Source organism: Physeter macrocephalus, chromosome 7 (genome assembly GCF_002837175.3).
Source record: "Physeter macrocephalus isolate SW-GA chromosome 7, ASM283717v5, whole genome shotgun sequence".
Classification (NCBI taxonomy): Eukaryota; Metazoa; Chordata; class Mammalia; order Artiodactyla; family Physeteridae; genus Physeter; species Physeter macrocephalus.
The window spans coordinates 150683947-150700931 of record NC_041220.1 but is presented as its reverse complement, the minus strand read 5'-3'; the positions used below and the strand labels follow the sequence as shown (position 1 = coordinate 150700931).

At 48.9% G+C, this 16985-nt stretch overlaps 1 protein-coding gene and 1 long non-coding RNA gene across 6 annotated transcripts in view; one reads left to right on the top strand and one right to left on the bottom strand.

Moving 5' to 3' along the window:
* The window catches only part of PUDP (pseudouridine 5'-phosphatase), a 352814-nt gene that overhangs the window by 14745 nt on the left and 321084 nt on the right, over positions 1 to 16985 (top strand). Inside the window, exons 1-2 of one of the 5 annotated variants that reach the window (XM_055086308.1) lie at positions 10303 to 11304; positions 12535 to 12612. The exons of 2 other annotated variants lie outside the window; for them this stretch is intronic. Coding sequence is in view for 1 of the 3 variants with exons in the window: in XM_055086305.1 (XP_054942280.1) it covers positions 11292 to 11304 (13 nt within the window). In the remaining 2 variants the exon portion in view is untranslated. Of the gene's footprint in view, positions 1 to 10302; positions 11305 to 12534; positions 12613 to 16985 lie in introns of those variants that run through there. 2 more of the 5 variants (XM_055086307.1, XM_055086305.1) reach the window with 2 other exon arrangements.
* On the bottom strand, positions 3902 to 15204 carry LOC114486641 (uncharacterized). The gene is made up of 3 exons (XR_003680742.2): positions 13144 to 15204; positions 7511 to 8400; positions 3902 to 4037 (listed from the first exon to the last, which is right to left on the bottom strand). It is a non-coding gene; the product is annotated as an uncharacterized lncRNA (long non-coding RNA).

The window sequence follows — 16985 nt, the reverse complement described above, 5'->3', positions numbered from 1 at the left end:
GCAGAAATCCTGGGTAGCGTTAAATGACATCTGAGCTATGTGAACCAATTTATACTATGTAAACAGATGTTCTTTAAAAGAAAATTTGACCCTTATTTCTGTGTTACATTCTTAGTAACCTAGAAAAAACAAGACATAGAAGGGTACTTTTAATTGGTTGCCCTTTCCTTTGATAGAAAGACACACTAAGTAGACGAAGATCTATAACTCAGTGTTGTGGGCTAAATTGCGTCCCACCAAAATGCATATTTTGAAGCCCTGCACCCCAGGACCTCAGAATGGGGCTGTATTTGGAGTCAAGGTCTTTAAAGAGGTAATTAGGTAAAATAAGGTCATTAGGGTGGGTCCTAATCCAGTATGGGTGGTGTCCTTACAAGAAGAGGAGATTAGGAGACAGACAGACACACACACACAGACACACACACATAGACACACACACACACACACACACACACGACCACGTGAGGAGACAGCCGTCTACCCAGGAGAGAGGCCTCGGGAGGAACCAGCCCTGCTGACACCTGGATCTCAGACTTCCAGCTTCCAGGACAGTGAGAAAGTAAATTGCTGTTGTTTAAGCCCCGCACTGTGTGGTGCTTTGTTTTTGCAGTCAGAGCAAACTAATCCACCCAGAAATGTAGGATTTTTGGTACTGTGAAGAGATAAAGTGATGGGGACCAACATTTTACAGATTTCACAGGCAAACTGGCCAGGGAGGTGTAGAGCGTGGATGCTCAGGGCTGTGCCAGTAGGATTATAGCATAAGTTTCTCCAGTCTTAACTCCTGTCATCTCTTTACAGTTGAGTTGTCTGACATTCCTCCACCCCACCCACACCAAAAAATAAGTGAATGGAAACACACATAACAGCTAAAGAATTATGCTGGTGACACAATGGCTTGTGTGTCTTTGAAGGAGGAGGACTGTGTGCTTCTTTATCTCCTCTCATTTCAGTGCGTTTCCTAGATTCCTTAATGATTTGCACTGTGCTAAATTAAAACTGTTTTTGGCACTGCCTTCATACTGATGCACGCACCACTGGTGATACATTCAGTATTGTATTCCATCGCACCATAGGAAGGATAGAAGTACAGGAGTAGCAGGAGCAGCCGCTGAAGGGAGGTCTGGAAAAAGGAGTGGAAGCTGCTGATGTGCGTGGGGAAGGAAATCTTTAAAACTGCACATCTCTGGGTTTAAGGTGAGGTGTTAGAAATGATGCCTGAACTAGTAGGGGTTTGATGGATATACCCACTCAACACATGGGATTCTAAGGCAACACCTCAAAGAACTCATGTCCACTGTCAGTCTTTCCTGCATTTTTCTTTTCCAAATCCACTTTCGTGGCAACCTCCATGTTTTTTTCTCACCAATCTTAGATCTCTAGGATGAAGTCAGATGGAAACTTTCTGCATTCTTGGAGGACACGTTCTGGTTTGCATTTATTCAAAAGGCATGAGAACGTAGGGATTTAGCATTAATCCATAAAGCCTGAGGCATGGGGAAACTAACTCTCAAGAGGGTTTAGCTCTCTAGAAGGTGGGAAAGGCACATCCATCTAGAACCCTATGATTGTATGTGTATTTATCTTTTAAAATTTGAAAAGAATTTAAGTTATTCACTAAGTGGAAGTCATCATATGTCAGTACGACGTGGATTAAAAAAGCCCGGTGGTTAATAAGATTTATATGTGTGTGATTATGATGTAGCAGTCACAAAGGCCGAGGCCATGGTGTTCTTACTAACTGGTGGGTGACCTCCACACCCAGTGGAAGCTGTCACACACGGTAGTTCTACAAACTCTCTGCAGCTGTCCTCGACTTTCCGTGGTTAAGGCACCTGTGAATGAAACGTTAATAAAGGTCTCTTCTTGTGCTTGGTCTGTTTGAGAGTCATTGTACACAAACCCAATGAAAATAAAAGAAAAATAGATGGCGGGGAAAGTTTATTATTGTGTTAGTTTTCTGTTGCTGCCTTACGTTACTACCGAGTGGCTTAAGACAACACAAGTGTATTATGAGGTCAGAAACCCCACCTCAGTCTCAGGAGCTAATCACATCAAGGACTGGTTTCCTTCAGGAGGCTTCAGGGGAGAATCTGTTACTTTGCCTTTTCCAGCTGCTAGAGGCGGCCTGCATTCCGTGGCTGCTGGTCCACTTCCTCATGTTCAGACCCACCAGTGCTTCACCTCTCTGACCGTTCGTTTCTAACACAGGCATTTACAGCCATCAGCTTCCCTCCAAGCACTGCTTTTGTTGTATCCCATACCGTTTGGTGTGTTGTGTTTGCATTTTCCTTCATCCCAACTTATCTCATAAATCCCTTGTAATTTTTCCTTTTCGCCACTGACTATTTAGGTGTGTGTGGTTTAACTTCCACATATTTGGGAATTTCCCAAATTTCCTTCTGTTACTGATTTCTCATTTTGCTCTATCGATGATCAGGGGAATACTTGGTATGATTCCGATCCTTTGTGAATTTATTGAGACTTGTTTTATGGCGTAGCTTATCTTTCCTGAGAATTCTCCTTGTGAACTTGAGAAGAATGAATATTTTGTCATGGTTAGGTGGAGTGTTCCATACTATCATAAGCTCCAGTCAGTTCATGGTATTTACATAGTTAAGTGTTTTAAATCAGGTCTTATATTCCTTGTTAATTTTCAGTCTAATTGTTCTGTCCATTATTAAAAATGTGGCATCAAAGTCTCCAACTACTGTTGTTGAGTCATCCTTTTCTCCCCTCAGTTTTGTCAGTTTTTGTTTTATGTATTTGCGGCTTTGTTGTTAGGTTCATATATGTTTATAGTTGTTGCATCTTCTTGATGGAATGACCCCTTTATCCTTATAAAATGTTTGTATTAATTTTTTTGTTTGTTTCTAGTAGAAATGTTTGTCTTCAGTCTCCTTTGTCTCATGTGGTCAGTCTGGATCTCTTTTGGTTACCGTGTGCATTGGATATCTTTTCCACCCTCCTACTTTCAACCTTTTTGAACCTTTCAATGTAAAGTGTGTCTTGTAGACAGCATATAGTTGGATCATGTGGTTTTTCTTTTTCTAATACATTCTGCCAATCTTTACCTTTAATTTACTTTTAACCTTTTACATATAGTGCCATGATTGATAAGAGAGGATTTATGTATGGCGTTGTGTTATTTGTTTTCTCTATGTCTTTTTTTTTTGGTCAAACGCCATCAATCTGTATTTATTAGTTAGCATTCTACTATAAGGAAGACTTTCCTCTGTCCACATTTATTTTTTTATTGAAGTGTCAATATTAGTTTACTTACAGTATTATGTTAGTTTCAGGCGTACAACATCATGATTTGATAATTTTATAGATTACACTCTGTGTAAAGTTATAAAATATTAACAATATTCCCTGTGCTGTACTTTACATCCTCGTAACTTATTTATTTTATAGCTAGTAGTTGGTACCTCTTAATCCCCTTCACCTATCTTGTCCCTCCCCCACCTCTCTCCGCTGTGGTACTATTAGTTCTCTGTAACTGTGAGTCTGTTTCTGTTTTGTTTTGTTTCAGTTAATTTATTTATTTACATATTTTATTTATTTGGCTGCATTGGGTCTTCGTTGCTGCGAGTGCAGGCTACTCTTTGTTGCGGTGCGCGGGCTGCTCATTGCGGTGGCTTGTCTTGTTGTGGGGCATGGGCTCTAGGCGAGCGAGCTTCAGTAGTGTGGCTCGCGGGCTCAGGAGTTGTGGCTCGCGGGCTCTAGAGCGCAGGCTCAGTAGTTGTGGCGCAGGGGCTTCGTTGCTCCGCGGCATGTGGGATCTTCTTGGACCAGGGCTCGTACCCGTGTCCCCTACATTGGCAGGTGGATTCTAAACCACTGCGCCACCAGGGAAGCCCTCAGAGAAGAATTAACTTGGTGATTAATTTTAGTGGGATCTTCTTGGACCAGGGCTCGAACCCGTGTCCCCTACATTGGCAGGTGGATTCTTAACCACTGTGCCACCAGGGAAGTCCCAAGTTTCTGTGTTATATTAGTTTGAAATTTTGCCATTTGCAACAACATGGATAGACCTAGAGGGTAAATCAGAGAAAGACAAATAATGAAGGTTTTTACTTATATGTGGAATCAAAAAAATAAAACGAACAAATCCATGTCTTTTTCTTTTGTTCCTCTATTCCTCCATCACTGCCTGCCTTCTTTTATGTTAACCAGATAGATTTTCTAGTGTACATCTTAAATTCTCTTGTCTTATTATTATTATTATTTTTAGTTATTTTCTTAGTGGTTGCTCTGAGTATTACACTTAACAACTTACACCCATCTGGTTTGCGTTAATACCAGCTTAATTTAAATAGTATACAAAAACTTTGGTCCTATGTATCTCCTTTCCCATCCTCCTTTGTGCTGTTACTGCTGTAAAGATTGCGTCTTCATACGTTATGTGCCCATCAACAGAGATTTATAATTATTTCTTTATGCAGTTGTCTTTTAAATCAGACAGGAAAAAACGATTCACAAGCAAAAAACACATTTATCTTGTCTTTTATGTCCCCCAAGGGCAGAATCACCCCTGATTGTAAACCATCACTTTAAGGAATTAAAGAAAAAAAAAGGGTTAATAGCATCACTATCCTTCATCTCATTTTAAAGTAACTTAGCATAATTTAGTAAGATTGCCAGGGGAATTCTTGAATCGGTCATTGAATAGTGAATCAACAAACACTCGTGTGTAAAACGTACTGCATTTTTTAAGTGTTTCCAAATCTTGCTTGATACTTTCCAAAACAAAAAGTAAAAATTTATCATAGTTCCTGGGTTGCATGCCACCTTCCAGTTAGAACTTTTCTTGGTTTGGTAAGTTCTATTCAAATATGGAAAATAACATTGATTGAGAAGGGAAATAGATACAAAATCATAACCTGACTCTAGTAATAGTTCCAGTTTAACCTTGGGAGAAGTCTTTTTGGAGAAAGTCATTGAGCATTGCCTGTACCCGGATTCACTTTTGCAATTTTGCGTGGGCCCCACAGCAAGGGGGGTTACGTACTCTGAATACGCTGTCTTACATTGTACCTTCTGAATATACTTTAGTGTGTAAGTTGGTGATCAGAATCCAAACCTGAGCCCGCTATGGGGGCCCAGTCTTTCCCAGGCATCCCAAGTGTAAGGGAGGCACAGCCCTGGAGCCCTACACCCTCACGCTCAGCCATGCTCAGGCCGGTGTGGCCCCGCACAGAATCTGCAGCAGGATGACGCATGCTGATGGAGCCATGATTCAGAAACGGCCTGATAAATGTGCTGTCCCATGCAGTGCTTGCTGACTCCTTACAGGAAATGGGAAGGCAGTCTTTAGGCAGCCTCTGCACCTTCTGAGATTCTGCTTGGAAACATCCACGTAGGAAACGTGAGAGAGGAAGGAAGGATACAGGAGAGGAGAGGGAGAGGTCGTCGCCATCTGTGCTGAGAAAAAACTAATTGGAAAAGCCGTTTCTGCACATGTGGTTACATATATAGCATAGAACGATTCACTCAGTGTTTATATGGGTTCTTTCCTCTTTTTAGGTATATCAGCTTTCTGTGCCAGTGAATGTAAAAAAAAGTATCTTGTTTGGTTGTTTTAATTTTTATTGGGGTATAGTTGATTTACAGTGTTCTTAGTTTCTGCTGTACAGCAAAGTGAATCAGTTATACATACACATATCCACCGATTTTTAGATTCATCTCCCATAGAGGTTATGACAGAGTACTGAGTAGAGTTCCCTGTGCTGTACAGTAGGTCCTTGTTGGTTATCTATTTTTTAAGTAGTGTGTATGTGTTAATCCCAAGCTCCTAATTTATCCCTCCCCCCGCTTCCCCCCCCTTCCCCCCTGGTAACCGTAAGTTTGTAAAAACAGTATCTTAATCCCAGTATCTGCAGGATTTAAGACTCACTTTCCTTTGGAGAGCTCAGCTGGAAGACCTAGTGGCTCTCCCGAATTTGTGAATCCACACCAGGGCCTCTTTATCCTCCCTGCCATCGCACAGCTGCAGGAGGGGCCCCCGCACCGCGTGGCACGTAGAGCGCCGTCAGGGGGAGCAGGCCCATGGTCCTGTCAGCCACGCGGACCTCCCCCAGCTCCAGCCCCTTCCACGGGCCTCCTCCCCACCCCCCGCCACCTCCCTGCGGGGCCTCTCCCTCTGAGGACCCCTGCTGTCCTGCCCAGGCAGCTGTCCTGCCCAGGCACCGGGTGGCCATGCCCCTGGGGGCAGTGCCCCCGCTCCACTCTGAAATCGCCCCTTCGAGCCCGCTGCCCCATAGTTAGGAGTAGCAGAGGAGCGTGGCCCGTGGGCCTGACCCCTGACACCCCTGGGAGCAAGTTGTGCCGCCCCGTGCTGCTGCTCCCGTGCCCCGCATCCAGGGACAGAGGGGATGCGGACAGGAAAGGCTCGGCGTGTCCTCCGGAAGACAAGGCCCAGCCGGGGGTCCCTTCTCCTGCTGCTCGTGCGTCCCTTATGGACCGTTCCCCTCTCCCCGGACATCCTCACATGCACCCTCTGCAGACAGACGCTCCCAGAAAAGCCCCGCCTTACCTGCCCTTCTCTGTCTCCGGCTGCATCTCAGGGGAGCATCCGTGACGGAGCACATAACTCCACTCTGGACAGTTTACATCTGATGGCACCTTTCAGCCGCCCCCCCCCCCCGCCCACTCCGCACAGCCTTGGGTGACAGGGAAACGCCCATAACTCCACTCTGGACAGTTTTACATCTGATGGCACTTTCAGCCGCCCCCCCCCCCCCGCCCACTCCGCACAGCCTTGGGTGACAGGGAAACTGAGTTTCCAGTGCGCTTGTCCCTCTGACAGGGGGACACCTTCGGGAAGCAGCAAGGCCAGCACGCGAATCCTGGTTGTCCCCACTCACAGCACCTCCTCCGTGGGCAGAGAGCTTCCCGAGGCTCCCATGGTCCCCAGGACGCCGTGCCTGACAAGACAGCATCTCACTCCGGGGAGGACACAGTCCGCTCCACTCTGCCCTCAGCCCAGCCTCCACTCCCGTAATTGAAGCAAGCTCTCCCTCGCCTCCAGATTCCAGGGCGAATTTTCAGTAGCCTGATGGGGGACCCCCACTGTCAGGAGCATGAGGGTAGCCCGCTTTCCCCTAGTCAGGCGACGGGCACATGGAACTCACACGCCCACCTCCTGGATTTCCCTGCACAGGAAGACGTGTGGTGGCTGGTGTTCCGACTCAGCCTTGGTCTTGCATTTCTCAAGCGGCTCTACCTTATACGAGTGAAAACAGCATCTTCCTTTTGCTTCTTCAGTTACAGATGCTGTTCAATTTCACTGGACGCTGTTGCGTGTGTTTTACTCTACCAGGTGGAAGAGCCCAGGGTTGCACTCAGAAAATTTTGGTGTAAGGTGAGAGGTTCTCTGCAGGAAAGGAACAGGCTGGTGTCCTGAGCCACAGGTCCTTGTAGGAATCAGTGACCTCGTGGAACCCTCTGTGCCCACGTTTGGTCGATTCTGCTCCAAGTCTTAAGAGAAACCTTGGAGAGATCTTACCTTTGACAAGTCCTCAGCTGACAGCTCGCTCAGGGCAGGACTGGTAACCATTTCACTGAATCCCCTCAGCTGAATAAGGTGTCTTCACGGTCAGCCAGTGCCCCACAGAAGTGGTGCTGCCATAAGCTTCTAGATTCGTCTTTTGCAACAGGAAGGCGGGAAACGGGGACACATCCAAAACCTGGAGGTTAGGTTTGCAAAGTGAGGGTGTACAGGGTTATGGGGATGAAAATTTCTGAGCCAGGTGTTGGCAGACACGAGCTCCTCCTAGGAGACACGGGTTTGCGTAGCGACTGAGAGCATGAGTCAGCACGTCCGAAGAGGGTAGGCCGACTGCTCTCTGCCTCCTGTTTGGTCCTGCACCATGTACCCCAAGCATCAGTCTGCCCGTCCAAAAATTGGGGATGGCGTAATCCTGTACACATCAGGAGGTTTGTCATGGATCTCAGGGGCACACAGATCCCATGGGAGGCGCCCGGTGACTGATTGTTGGCTATTACTCATTACTTTAGTAGCCACAGTGATGATAGGAGGCACTGTGTGTCATCTGATTGCCAGGAATACTAACAAAACGTCGGTCCCATGCTTCCTCGAGCAGGCATCCGGCTGTTGTGGAGAGTTTGTGCAAACACACACTGCTGGCGCCCCAGGCTCTGTGGTTCAGTGGGTCTGGAGCGGGTCCGAGAATGCATTTCCCCCCAGCTCCCAGGTGAGGCCCGTGCCGCCAGTCAGGGTCCCACACCTGGCAGAACCGCGGCTGAAGTCAGAGTGCGCTGCATCCGTGAGCTGTAGGAGTGTGTGCCAGGCCAAGTGAAAGTTCGCAGCTGCTGGGATTTTCATACCCAGACCTCGGTTTCAGCCCTGGATGGGCCATAGGTGAGCTCGCGGACCTGGAAGAAGTCATGGAAACTCAGTATGCCTTGGTTAAAAGCTTAAAAATAGAAGTTTAAAAAAAAAAGTTTAAAAAGAATCTCTTATTTTTAAGCTGTCCTGATAGCATTTCTGTATCAGTAACATACTGTTAGATGTCACAAAATAATCGGTAAACTGTAAAGTGACTCCCATGGATGAGTTTGGGAGATTTTTAACTTGAAAAGCCCTTAATCATCACTACCAAATTGTACACTTACTTCCCTGAACTTCTCCCCATTTTAGAAGGTATGTCTCCCTAATCTTGCAGTTTGTCGGGGCTCAGTAAACGTCCTCTCTGCTTCTTGCCCCCCGCCTCCGACTTTGCCCGCCCTGCTCTTCTGTTTCTTGGGGCCCGTTCTGTATCCCCACCACTGCCTCTGGCTCCAGGGCCGGCCGTTGCCAATGCCTCGCCTTTCCCGTCACTTTCAGCGTCTCTGAGGGTGGGAGGAAGACCAGGGCCACAGGGTAGGTGATCGAAAAGCAGAAGACAGTGAACAAGGGAAACCCTAGATGCAGGGGATAAATCACCAGTTTCGGTGGTGGAATGGAAAAAAAAAAAAAAAAAAAAAACAATTTTGGAGAATGAAGCGTAGCTCGGCATTTTTGTTACCTCGCCACAGTCTAAGTAAAATATTGCAGACAAGCTTGAGTTGTTGCTCTTGACCTTCTTTGTTTATGTTGTGCCCTTGCTTAAAAACAAACAAGAACAAAAAACCAGGAGAGGAGTTGTTTTTCCTGTGTTGTCCACGTGAAGTGCTTCAGTGTGATCATGGGGGTGGGTAGGTGGAAGGCCGTTTGTCCACACCCCTTGACTAACTGGGGACACCTGGAGTTGACGTGGCAGGCGTGCAGGGGCATCTGGGATTTGCCTGGAAGGCTCATCATTGTTCGCACTTGGCGTCCGGGGCGCTGGAACTGGTAGCTGCTGCAGAGATCACGTTTTTCTTGACTGCTCGTCGCGTGGGGCAGTGCCCACCTGTCCTTCTCCAGTCCTTCCGTGTGTGGGGGAGTCCTGCCGTCACTCTGCCTCAGCCTGCTCCAGCTGCCCTAACAAAAGTACACAGGCTGGGTGGCTTACACAGCACATGTGCTCTGCTCACAGTTCTGGAGCCGGGGAAGTCCCAGACCAAGGTCAGGCGGATTTGGTGTCTGCGGGGAGTCCGATCTCTGTTCACAGTGCCTTCTGTGTCCTCACGTAACAGAAGGGTTGGGGGGCTCTCTCTGTGGGTCTCTTTTAGGAGGGTCCTAATCCTATTCAGGAGGGCTCCTCCCTCATGACCTCACCACCTCCCAAAGGCCCCACCTCCTAGCAGCGTCCATCACATGGGGAATTAGCATTTAACATAGGAATTTAGGGGACACGCACACTGTGTCTACAGCAGCTACCCCCCTTGCCTGTCGGTGCCCCTCGGCAGGCAGCATGATGGGCCTCTCGTCGGCCCTCTTAGGATGGTCTTCCCGGCCTGCATCCCTTGGGGAGAGTCAGCCCCGAACCTCCAACTGTGGTGTCTGACCTTTTCATTTACTTCAGTAGTAAGGACTGAGGTAGGAGTCTTTCCAGTTTTATTTTTAAGAGACCATTGTTCGCATCCATCAAGATGGTGTCTCCTCAGGGAAAGCTCATTTTATACCTTAAATCCTGAGAAAGTCTTGCTCTCTTCCTAGGCCAAAGATAGGGGACAACGCTGCTAAGTCTTCCGTCCTTGGGCACAGACTTCATGCTTTCTAAAAGCCTTCCTTTTGGTTGGCTGAGAGCCATCTCATGCACCCTGTCCTTTGTCCCCCACATCCTCATCCTGATAGGCTGACCCCAGGAGTGTCTCTGTGTTCAGAACAGTCCGGCCGCCTGGAATTCCAGGTACGTCTTTTCTTGTGCTGCAAACACTGGTTCTCCTTGTTCTGAGCAGACCTTGAGAAGTCTAGTCAGGACCCTTTGATCACATTAGACTTCAGGGGTAGTTTACTCTGCACAGATGGATCAGTTTTAGCATGTAATTCCGGTGATACCGTGTCCACACTCAAGGTAAGGAGTGTCAGGATACAGCTCCCACGAGTATCTTTGTGGCCCTCCACGATCCCTCTCTGTCCATGCCCCGACACGGTAACTGTCAGTCTCCTTCTGAAACTACAGATGAGTTTGCACTTCCTGGAATTTTATATGGAATCATACAGAATGTACTCCTTTTTTTTATCTGGCTTCTTGCATTGAGCATAATGTTTTTGAACTCGTTCATGGGATTGCATGTTATTTTTTTTCCTTTTTATTGCTAGTGGTTGTATGATAGTTGTATACTTCTTAAGAAACTGCCAGACTGTTTTCCAAAGTGGCTTTTATGTTGGGCTGTGTATTACTTTTATTGCTGCCGTAAAAAATTATCACAAACCCTGTGGCTTAAAACAACACAAAGTGACGGTATCTTTTAGTTCTGGAGGCCAGAAATCCACAAGCAGTCTTGGCCCGGGGAGAATCTAGGTGTTGACAGGGCTGCATTCCTTCTGGGCTGAAATGTAGGTGTTGACAGGGCTGCATTCCTTCTGGAGGCTCTAGAGGAGAGTTTTCTTGTCTTTCCGGCTTCTACAGGTCACCCACCTTCCTCATCTTGTGACCCTGCATTGCCTGACTTCTGCTTCTGACCTGACATCTCCTCTGACTCTGACCCTCCTGCCTGCCTCTCAGGAGGATCCTTGTGATCCTGGAGAGTCATCTCCCCACCTCAGGACTCTTACATAATCACACCTGCAAGGTCCATTTTGCCGGGAAACCTATTAAGAGGTTCTGGAGATTAGGGCACGTGCATCTTTGCGGGGCTGTTATTCTTTCTACTGCAGGTTGTTTGTGTCACCACTGAGTTGTAAAGTGCTGTCCCTTATGGATTCTGCATGTAAGTCGTGTCTGTGTGTGTGTATTTTCTCTCACTTTGTGGCCTGCCTTTTCTTCCTGGGGTCCTTTAATTTTAATGAAAGCCCCTTTATCCATGTGTTCTTCTAGGGTTCTTAATCTGTGTTCTGTGTATGAAACCTTCGTAGAACCCATGGTTCCACAGATGGTCTCCTGTATTTTCTTCCAGAAGTTTTATAGCTTTGGTTTTACATTTAGGTTTATGAGTCTAAGGGTCAGTGTTCATTTTTTTTCCTCCAGTACAGATATGTTTCCATAGAGATACATATGATCCAGCAACGTTTTTTTGAGCCGGTTCATTTTTAAAATGATTTCCTTAAACTGTATTATGGATTACCAGAAAAAAAAATTCTTGACTAATACCCATACCTATTAAAGGGAATAATTGACAATGCCAGTGAATCATGCTGAATGCTAATCAAGATTTTTACTTTACAAGTGATCACTCAGTTAAATTATTATTACCAATCTTCATTTTAAGGAGTTGAGTTTATTATTTCTTCTTTACAGTTGAAAACTGATAGCTTCCAGCCATAGGAAACAGTACATCAAACCCTTAAATACTTTCCTCTAAGCCTGCTAGAGTAAGCAAGCTGCTAATTTGAAGCACATATTACCGGGACTCGTAATTTCATGCTTGTTAATTACTCATTTCGGTCTTTTACATTCCTAAACACGAGGACTTGTTCCCTCTTACATGCAAGCTCATTTGTAAAGGTTAAACCGCACAGACTAGGAAAGCCTCCTGTGTGTATAAACAACACACAGTGTCGGTGTCCCCTGGAGAGAGCCCCCAAGTGCCCTCAGCGCATGGAGACTTGCAGTGTTTGCTGGAGACGGCATCTGTGTTCTCCTCGTCTTGTTTTCTTTCTCCTCCCCAAGATGCCAGGCCTCTGCATTCGGCGTCTAACGTAGCCTCTGCCTGGCGTCCCCTTTTCGGGTCTGAGAGGACATTCCTGGACTTCCAGGTCCTTGCGGCTAGCAGAGGGCCACATATCAGTAGGTCTGAGCTGAGAAAAATACTCTGATATACATACTACCTTTTCTCTACCACTCTTTCTGCAAAGCTTCCCTTTACCTTTGCAGGTGTTTGACTGTTCCTTTTTTCTTTTCCCCCCTAAACAAACTTTAATAAGCTTTTCAGTCCCAGTCACTGAGTTCTGTATTTAACTTGGCAAGGATGTTTCTGTCTCACTTAACCACGTTTTTTCAGTTCCTCTCACAGAGAATGTGCCCGATGCAGCTGTGTGAAGAGGAATGCTTCACCCAGGGGAGAGGTGAACGGAGCTAGGTAGGGAGCGGGGTCCTACCCCCGGCTGGGAACGTGCTGACGGTGGGTTTGTGGAGGGTCAGGTGGCCAGGAGGAGACGTAGGGCCATCCATGCAGGGCCCGTGGGTCCAGCGTGTGGCCCAGGGTCTTTGACCGGCTCAGTGCCTGTCTCCCTTAATGGGACTGGAATGTCTGGGGCATCCCGCACAGTCTCCACAGCTGCTGTGCTCACCCGGTGGCTTTCCACAGTGGCGTCCTGTCCTGGAGACAGAGCCGTCTGCCCCCTGCGGGTGGGACCCTTGTCCTTCTCTGGCCAAGACAGCCTGCTGGGGGGCTGTCTCGACTCGGAGGACAGTGGCCTCTGGACCTTGGACTCCAAGAGTGAGAAAGCAAGAGCTGGCAGACGCCTTACGCTCGAGAGACGGGACGTGCCAGCCGTGCACCGACCCACGCCCTCCCAAGCGTCTGGACCACAGACCCTGCGGCGATCAGTGCTCCGCGCCTGCAGCTTCCCACGGGGGACGGGCCAGGGAAAGCCAGATAGATACGCACCCAAACCAGCCATGCCGCGTGCCCCGCTTATGGTAGCCGCCTCCTGGGCCCCCGCCCTGCAGCCTCCACCAGGAGGTCCCTGCAGCCGGCCCCCTTCCCGGGATGGCTGTCCACTCCCCTGCTGGCCTTTCTGCTGCTGCTCAGCCAAGCGCTGGCTGAGTCTTCCCGCGGAGAGCTAGATGTAGGCGCCTCCGCTAGCACCCACCACCGGCGGGTCCTCCTTGGCTCCCGGAAGGGCCTTTTGTCCTGTAGGGCCTCCTGCCTCAGCCTGTGCCCCTGCCAGCCCCTTTCAGAACCTGGTACGTCCACACCTTCTTCTGCCTTCCTCCAGATCCGCCAGTGCCCTTCCGCCACACCTGGGGTGACCGGCGCCTTTAGCAGGTACCTTCTTCCGCCTTGGCCTTGCTCGTCACAGCGGCCGGTCAGGCTGGTGGACGCCCTGGCCGCCTGGCCCGGCAGGGGTACGGCAGAGGCAACTCGGAGCCAAGCGTGGCACCGATAGAGGCCCTGGGCTTCGTGCCGTGTGCCGGGAGCATGGAGAACAGCAGCTGACAGCTGTTGCACAAACACTTTTCGCCATGAGGGTGCTAGAAATTATTAAGCAAGCTGGGCCGCCCTAAGAAGTCAAGAAAAGCCGTGGGCAGCCCCTGACAGCAGAGCGCGCCGGGTCAGATGGTTCATCACCTGTCTTCCTGAGAAGCGCCAGCCACGTCTGCAGGCTCTCGTCACCTAGAGCTTAGGCTGTAGGATGGCTGTGCCGCTTGACCTAAGGGTCCATTTTTGGGAACGGACGCTTATTTTCCAGTGAGGTCCTTCATCACTGGAGGAAATCAAGGATCCCCTGCTAGAAAGCGCACAGAGCAAGTGTGTCGGTCTCAGTAGCTGTTTTCAAACCGAAGGCCCCAGCAACAGCTGTTGCTTCCTGTTCTGTGGTCCCAGGGCTAGAAATCCTTCTTCTCAATTTCCACTTGGGAGAGAGATGAACCAGTTCACTAATCTTTTCAGTATAGTATGTTCCATCACGTTGTTTGTCTGTAGTTTACTCCAAGATATACATGTTTCTTCAAAAGAAAAAGAAAGTTTAAGTATGCATGGGATGCAATACAGAGGAAAGTGTAAATAGATTATTTTTTCTTTAATTTCTGCTAATAGATCTATGCGTGTAATTATTAAAATCAAGCTTTTCTTGGTTAAACTTGATCTGTTTTTAAAATCGCTGACTGCAGACCACAGGGCTTTGGTAAAAACAGGTCAGGTCAGTGGTTCTCCCCCGTGTTGAGCACGCACACCCTAGTTTCCTGCTGGTGGGAGGGGGAGGTTGATAAAACACACAGCGCTGGGCCTCACCCAGTTTCTACTCAGTAGGTATGGGGTGAGGCCCAAGTATTTGCATTCCTGATGCTCCTGGTCCAGGGACCACACTTTGAGAACCAGTGGGTTAGGGAAACCAGTGGTAGGTGAACAAAATAAGTGAATTTTTTCAAGGAGTGTATTCAGTGATTGATTACCTACTATATACTACCACGGTGGCTTAGAAAAATGGCACCACCACTTTGATCAAAATGGACCATGCGCCGACTTTTTATCGTTAAAGCCCTTTCACACGTAAACTACGTAGCTTTCACCACATTGAAGAAGACTGCTCCATTTCTGGGTGAGAGGAAGCATGGAGCTGGCTACATCAGTCTGTTTCCTCTTCTACACCTTCCTGTTTGCCAGACGGTGAGCATTTGATTTTAGCCCAAGATGGGCCCTTCCGCCTTTCCATGTGGAAAGGTATGTTGTATCGTTAAGGAACTATCTGTAGCACAAAACAGTGTCTTTAGATCACCTTCCCCCTTCTTTTTTTTTTAGTAATTGGAAAGTAAGACTATTCTCAAGATATATTAAGTTATGAGAAGCATTATCTCACTATTCAAGGTGTACAGGATATGGAAGGTGTAAGTTGACTGGAGAGCAATGTGGGTCCACAGTCTGTTTCCAAAACCGGAGGAGCCAGTTGTATTTCGATTTTTAAATTATTATTTTAAAGAGGAATGCATTGATTCCGTGATATGTACGCTCGGGGGGGGGCGGGGTAGGGCGGAGGTGGCGGTGGTGGCCTGGGGCAGCGTCCGTAATCCAAAGCCCTTTGGTGTTTGTACACGGAAGCGTGAGAAGGTTCATGCTAAGTGTCCCAAATATTAAACATTAAAACGGACTCTGGGGGCTTCTCTGGTGGCGCAGTGGTTGAGAGTCCGCCTGCCGATGCAGGAGACGCGGGTTCGTGCCCCGGTCCGGGAAGATCCCACATGCCGTGGAGCAACTAAGCCCGTGCGTCACAACTACTGAAGCCCGTGCACCTAGAGCCTGTGCTCCACAACACGAGAAGCCACCACAGTGAGGAGCCCGCGCACCGCAACGAAGAGTAGACCCCGCTCGCCGCAACTAGAGAAAGGCCGCGCTGACTCTGTTTTTGCTGCTTAATGAGAACTTTTCTGTTTTCGGAAGTTTATGGATTATGGGGCTGGGGACACGGCGTCAGTGTGCCTGTCCGAGGCCGGGCAGTCAGTTAACAAATATTTTTGAAGCCAAGGAATGTGTAACACTGTTGGAAGGAATCCCGAATGGTTACCACTTCCTTTTAAAGTAAAGCACCTGGAACGAGGCCCTGTGACTTGTCAGATGCAGCAGCCCTTGCCGTTTTGGGAGCTGTGGTGTGCAGGCAGGGAAAGCAGAGCTCGTCGTCTCCTCTGAGCTCACAGATGCTCCCTGACCGCCTTCCGCGGAGCCGCTGCAGGGCACGTGCGCCCCAGACGGCCCTAGAGGCGGGGAGGCCGGCCGGGCGCTGTGCTCACGGCTGCGCGCCGGTTTACCTGCTCAGCTGACGCAGGCACCTAGCAGGTGTGTGCCCATGGGAAGATCCCCCCCAGGGTGCAGACGGGTAAGCTGAGGCCCAGCGGGGCGCCGAGCACGTGTCCTGAGTTCCCAGCGGCTGGCCAGCTGCAAGGCAGGGCCAGCCGGGCTTCCGAGGGCGGGGCCAGCTCGCAGCCCAGAGTCCTCCTGCATGCCTGGGCCTGCGGGCGGCCGCTGCTCCCCATGGTGCCCCCGTCAGAAACTGCAGGTCACCGAGGCGAAGCGGCTCCTCCTGGGACTTCCAGCCAGAACGTGGCCAGGCTGGGGATTCCCCGCTCCTCTCGGATCAGGAAGCCCTTGCTTTGTGTCCGTGTAGTACAGAAACGGAGGTGGGGTGGGCAGAGAAACCAAGCCAGCTCTCACCCTACATGCTTCTTATTCTCAGGTTGATTGAAGGGTTTTGCTGTTAAATAATGCAGATCATGCCTTTCGAACTGGATTAGGTGCAGCTTCGTACAAGAGAGAAGTGGGGAAATACGCTAACCCTTTCTGTCTTCGTAAGCTGAAACACAAACGGATACCATCCTCAGAGCCTGGGATGGACTCAGCCAGCATTTAAATATGTTCTCGATGATAAAAGCTGTTACTAAGCATAGTACAACGGCAGAAGCTCAGCCTCAGACGAAACAGAGAGGCCTTCCAGGTGTGGTCATGGCCTTTTATAGTAACAGTTCAGTGACCCTAAACGTCAGTGCCTTAGGTTTTCCCACCTGGGGATCCAGCCCGCAGCTTGGATGAAAATACCAACCTCTGGGCTGAGTCTGTCCGCTCACCTCCCTCACAACCCCCCCGCCCCAATATCCGATGCCCTCGTGTCACTGCCTGCCTAATCCCTTCATCTGCACCTGCTGGGACTGCTGCCTGAATCCTATCCGCCCCCCCCCCCGCCCCGCCCCCCGCCACCCAGGGCTGAGGTTCTTGTGTACCTGCCGTATTTTCCTAACACG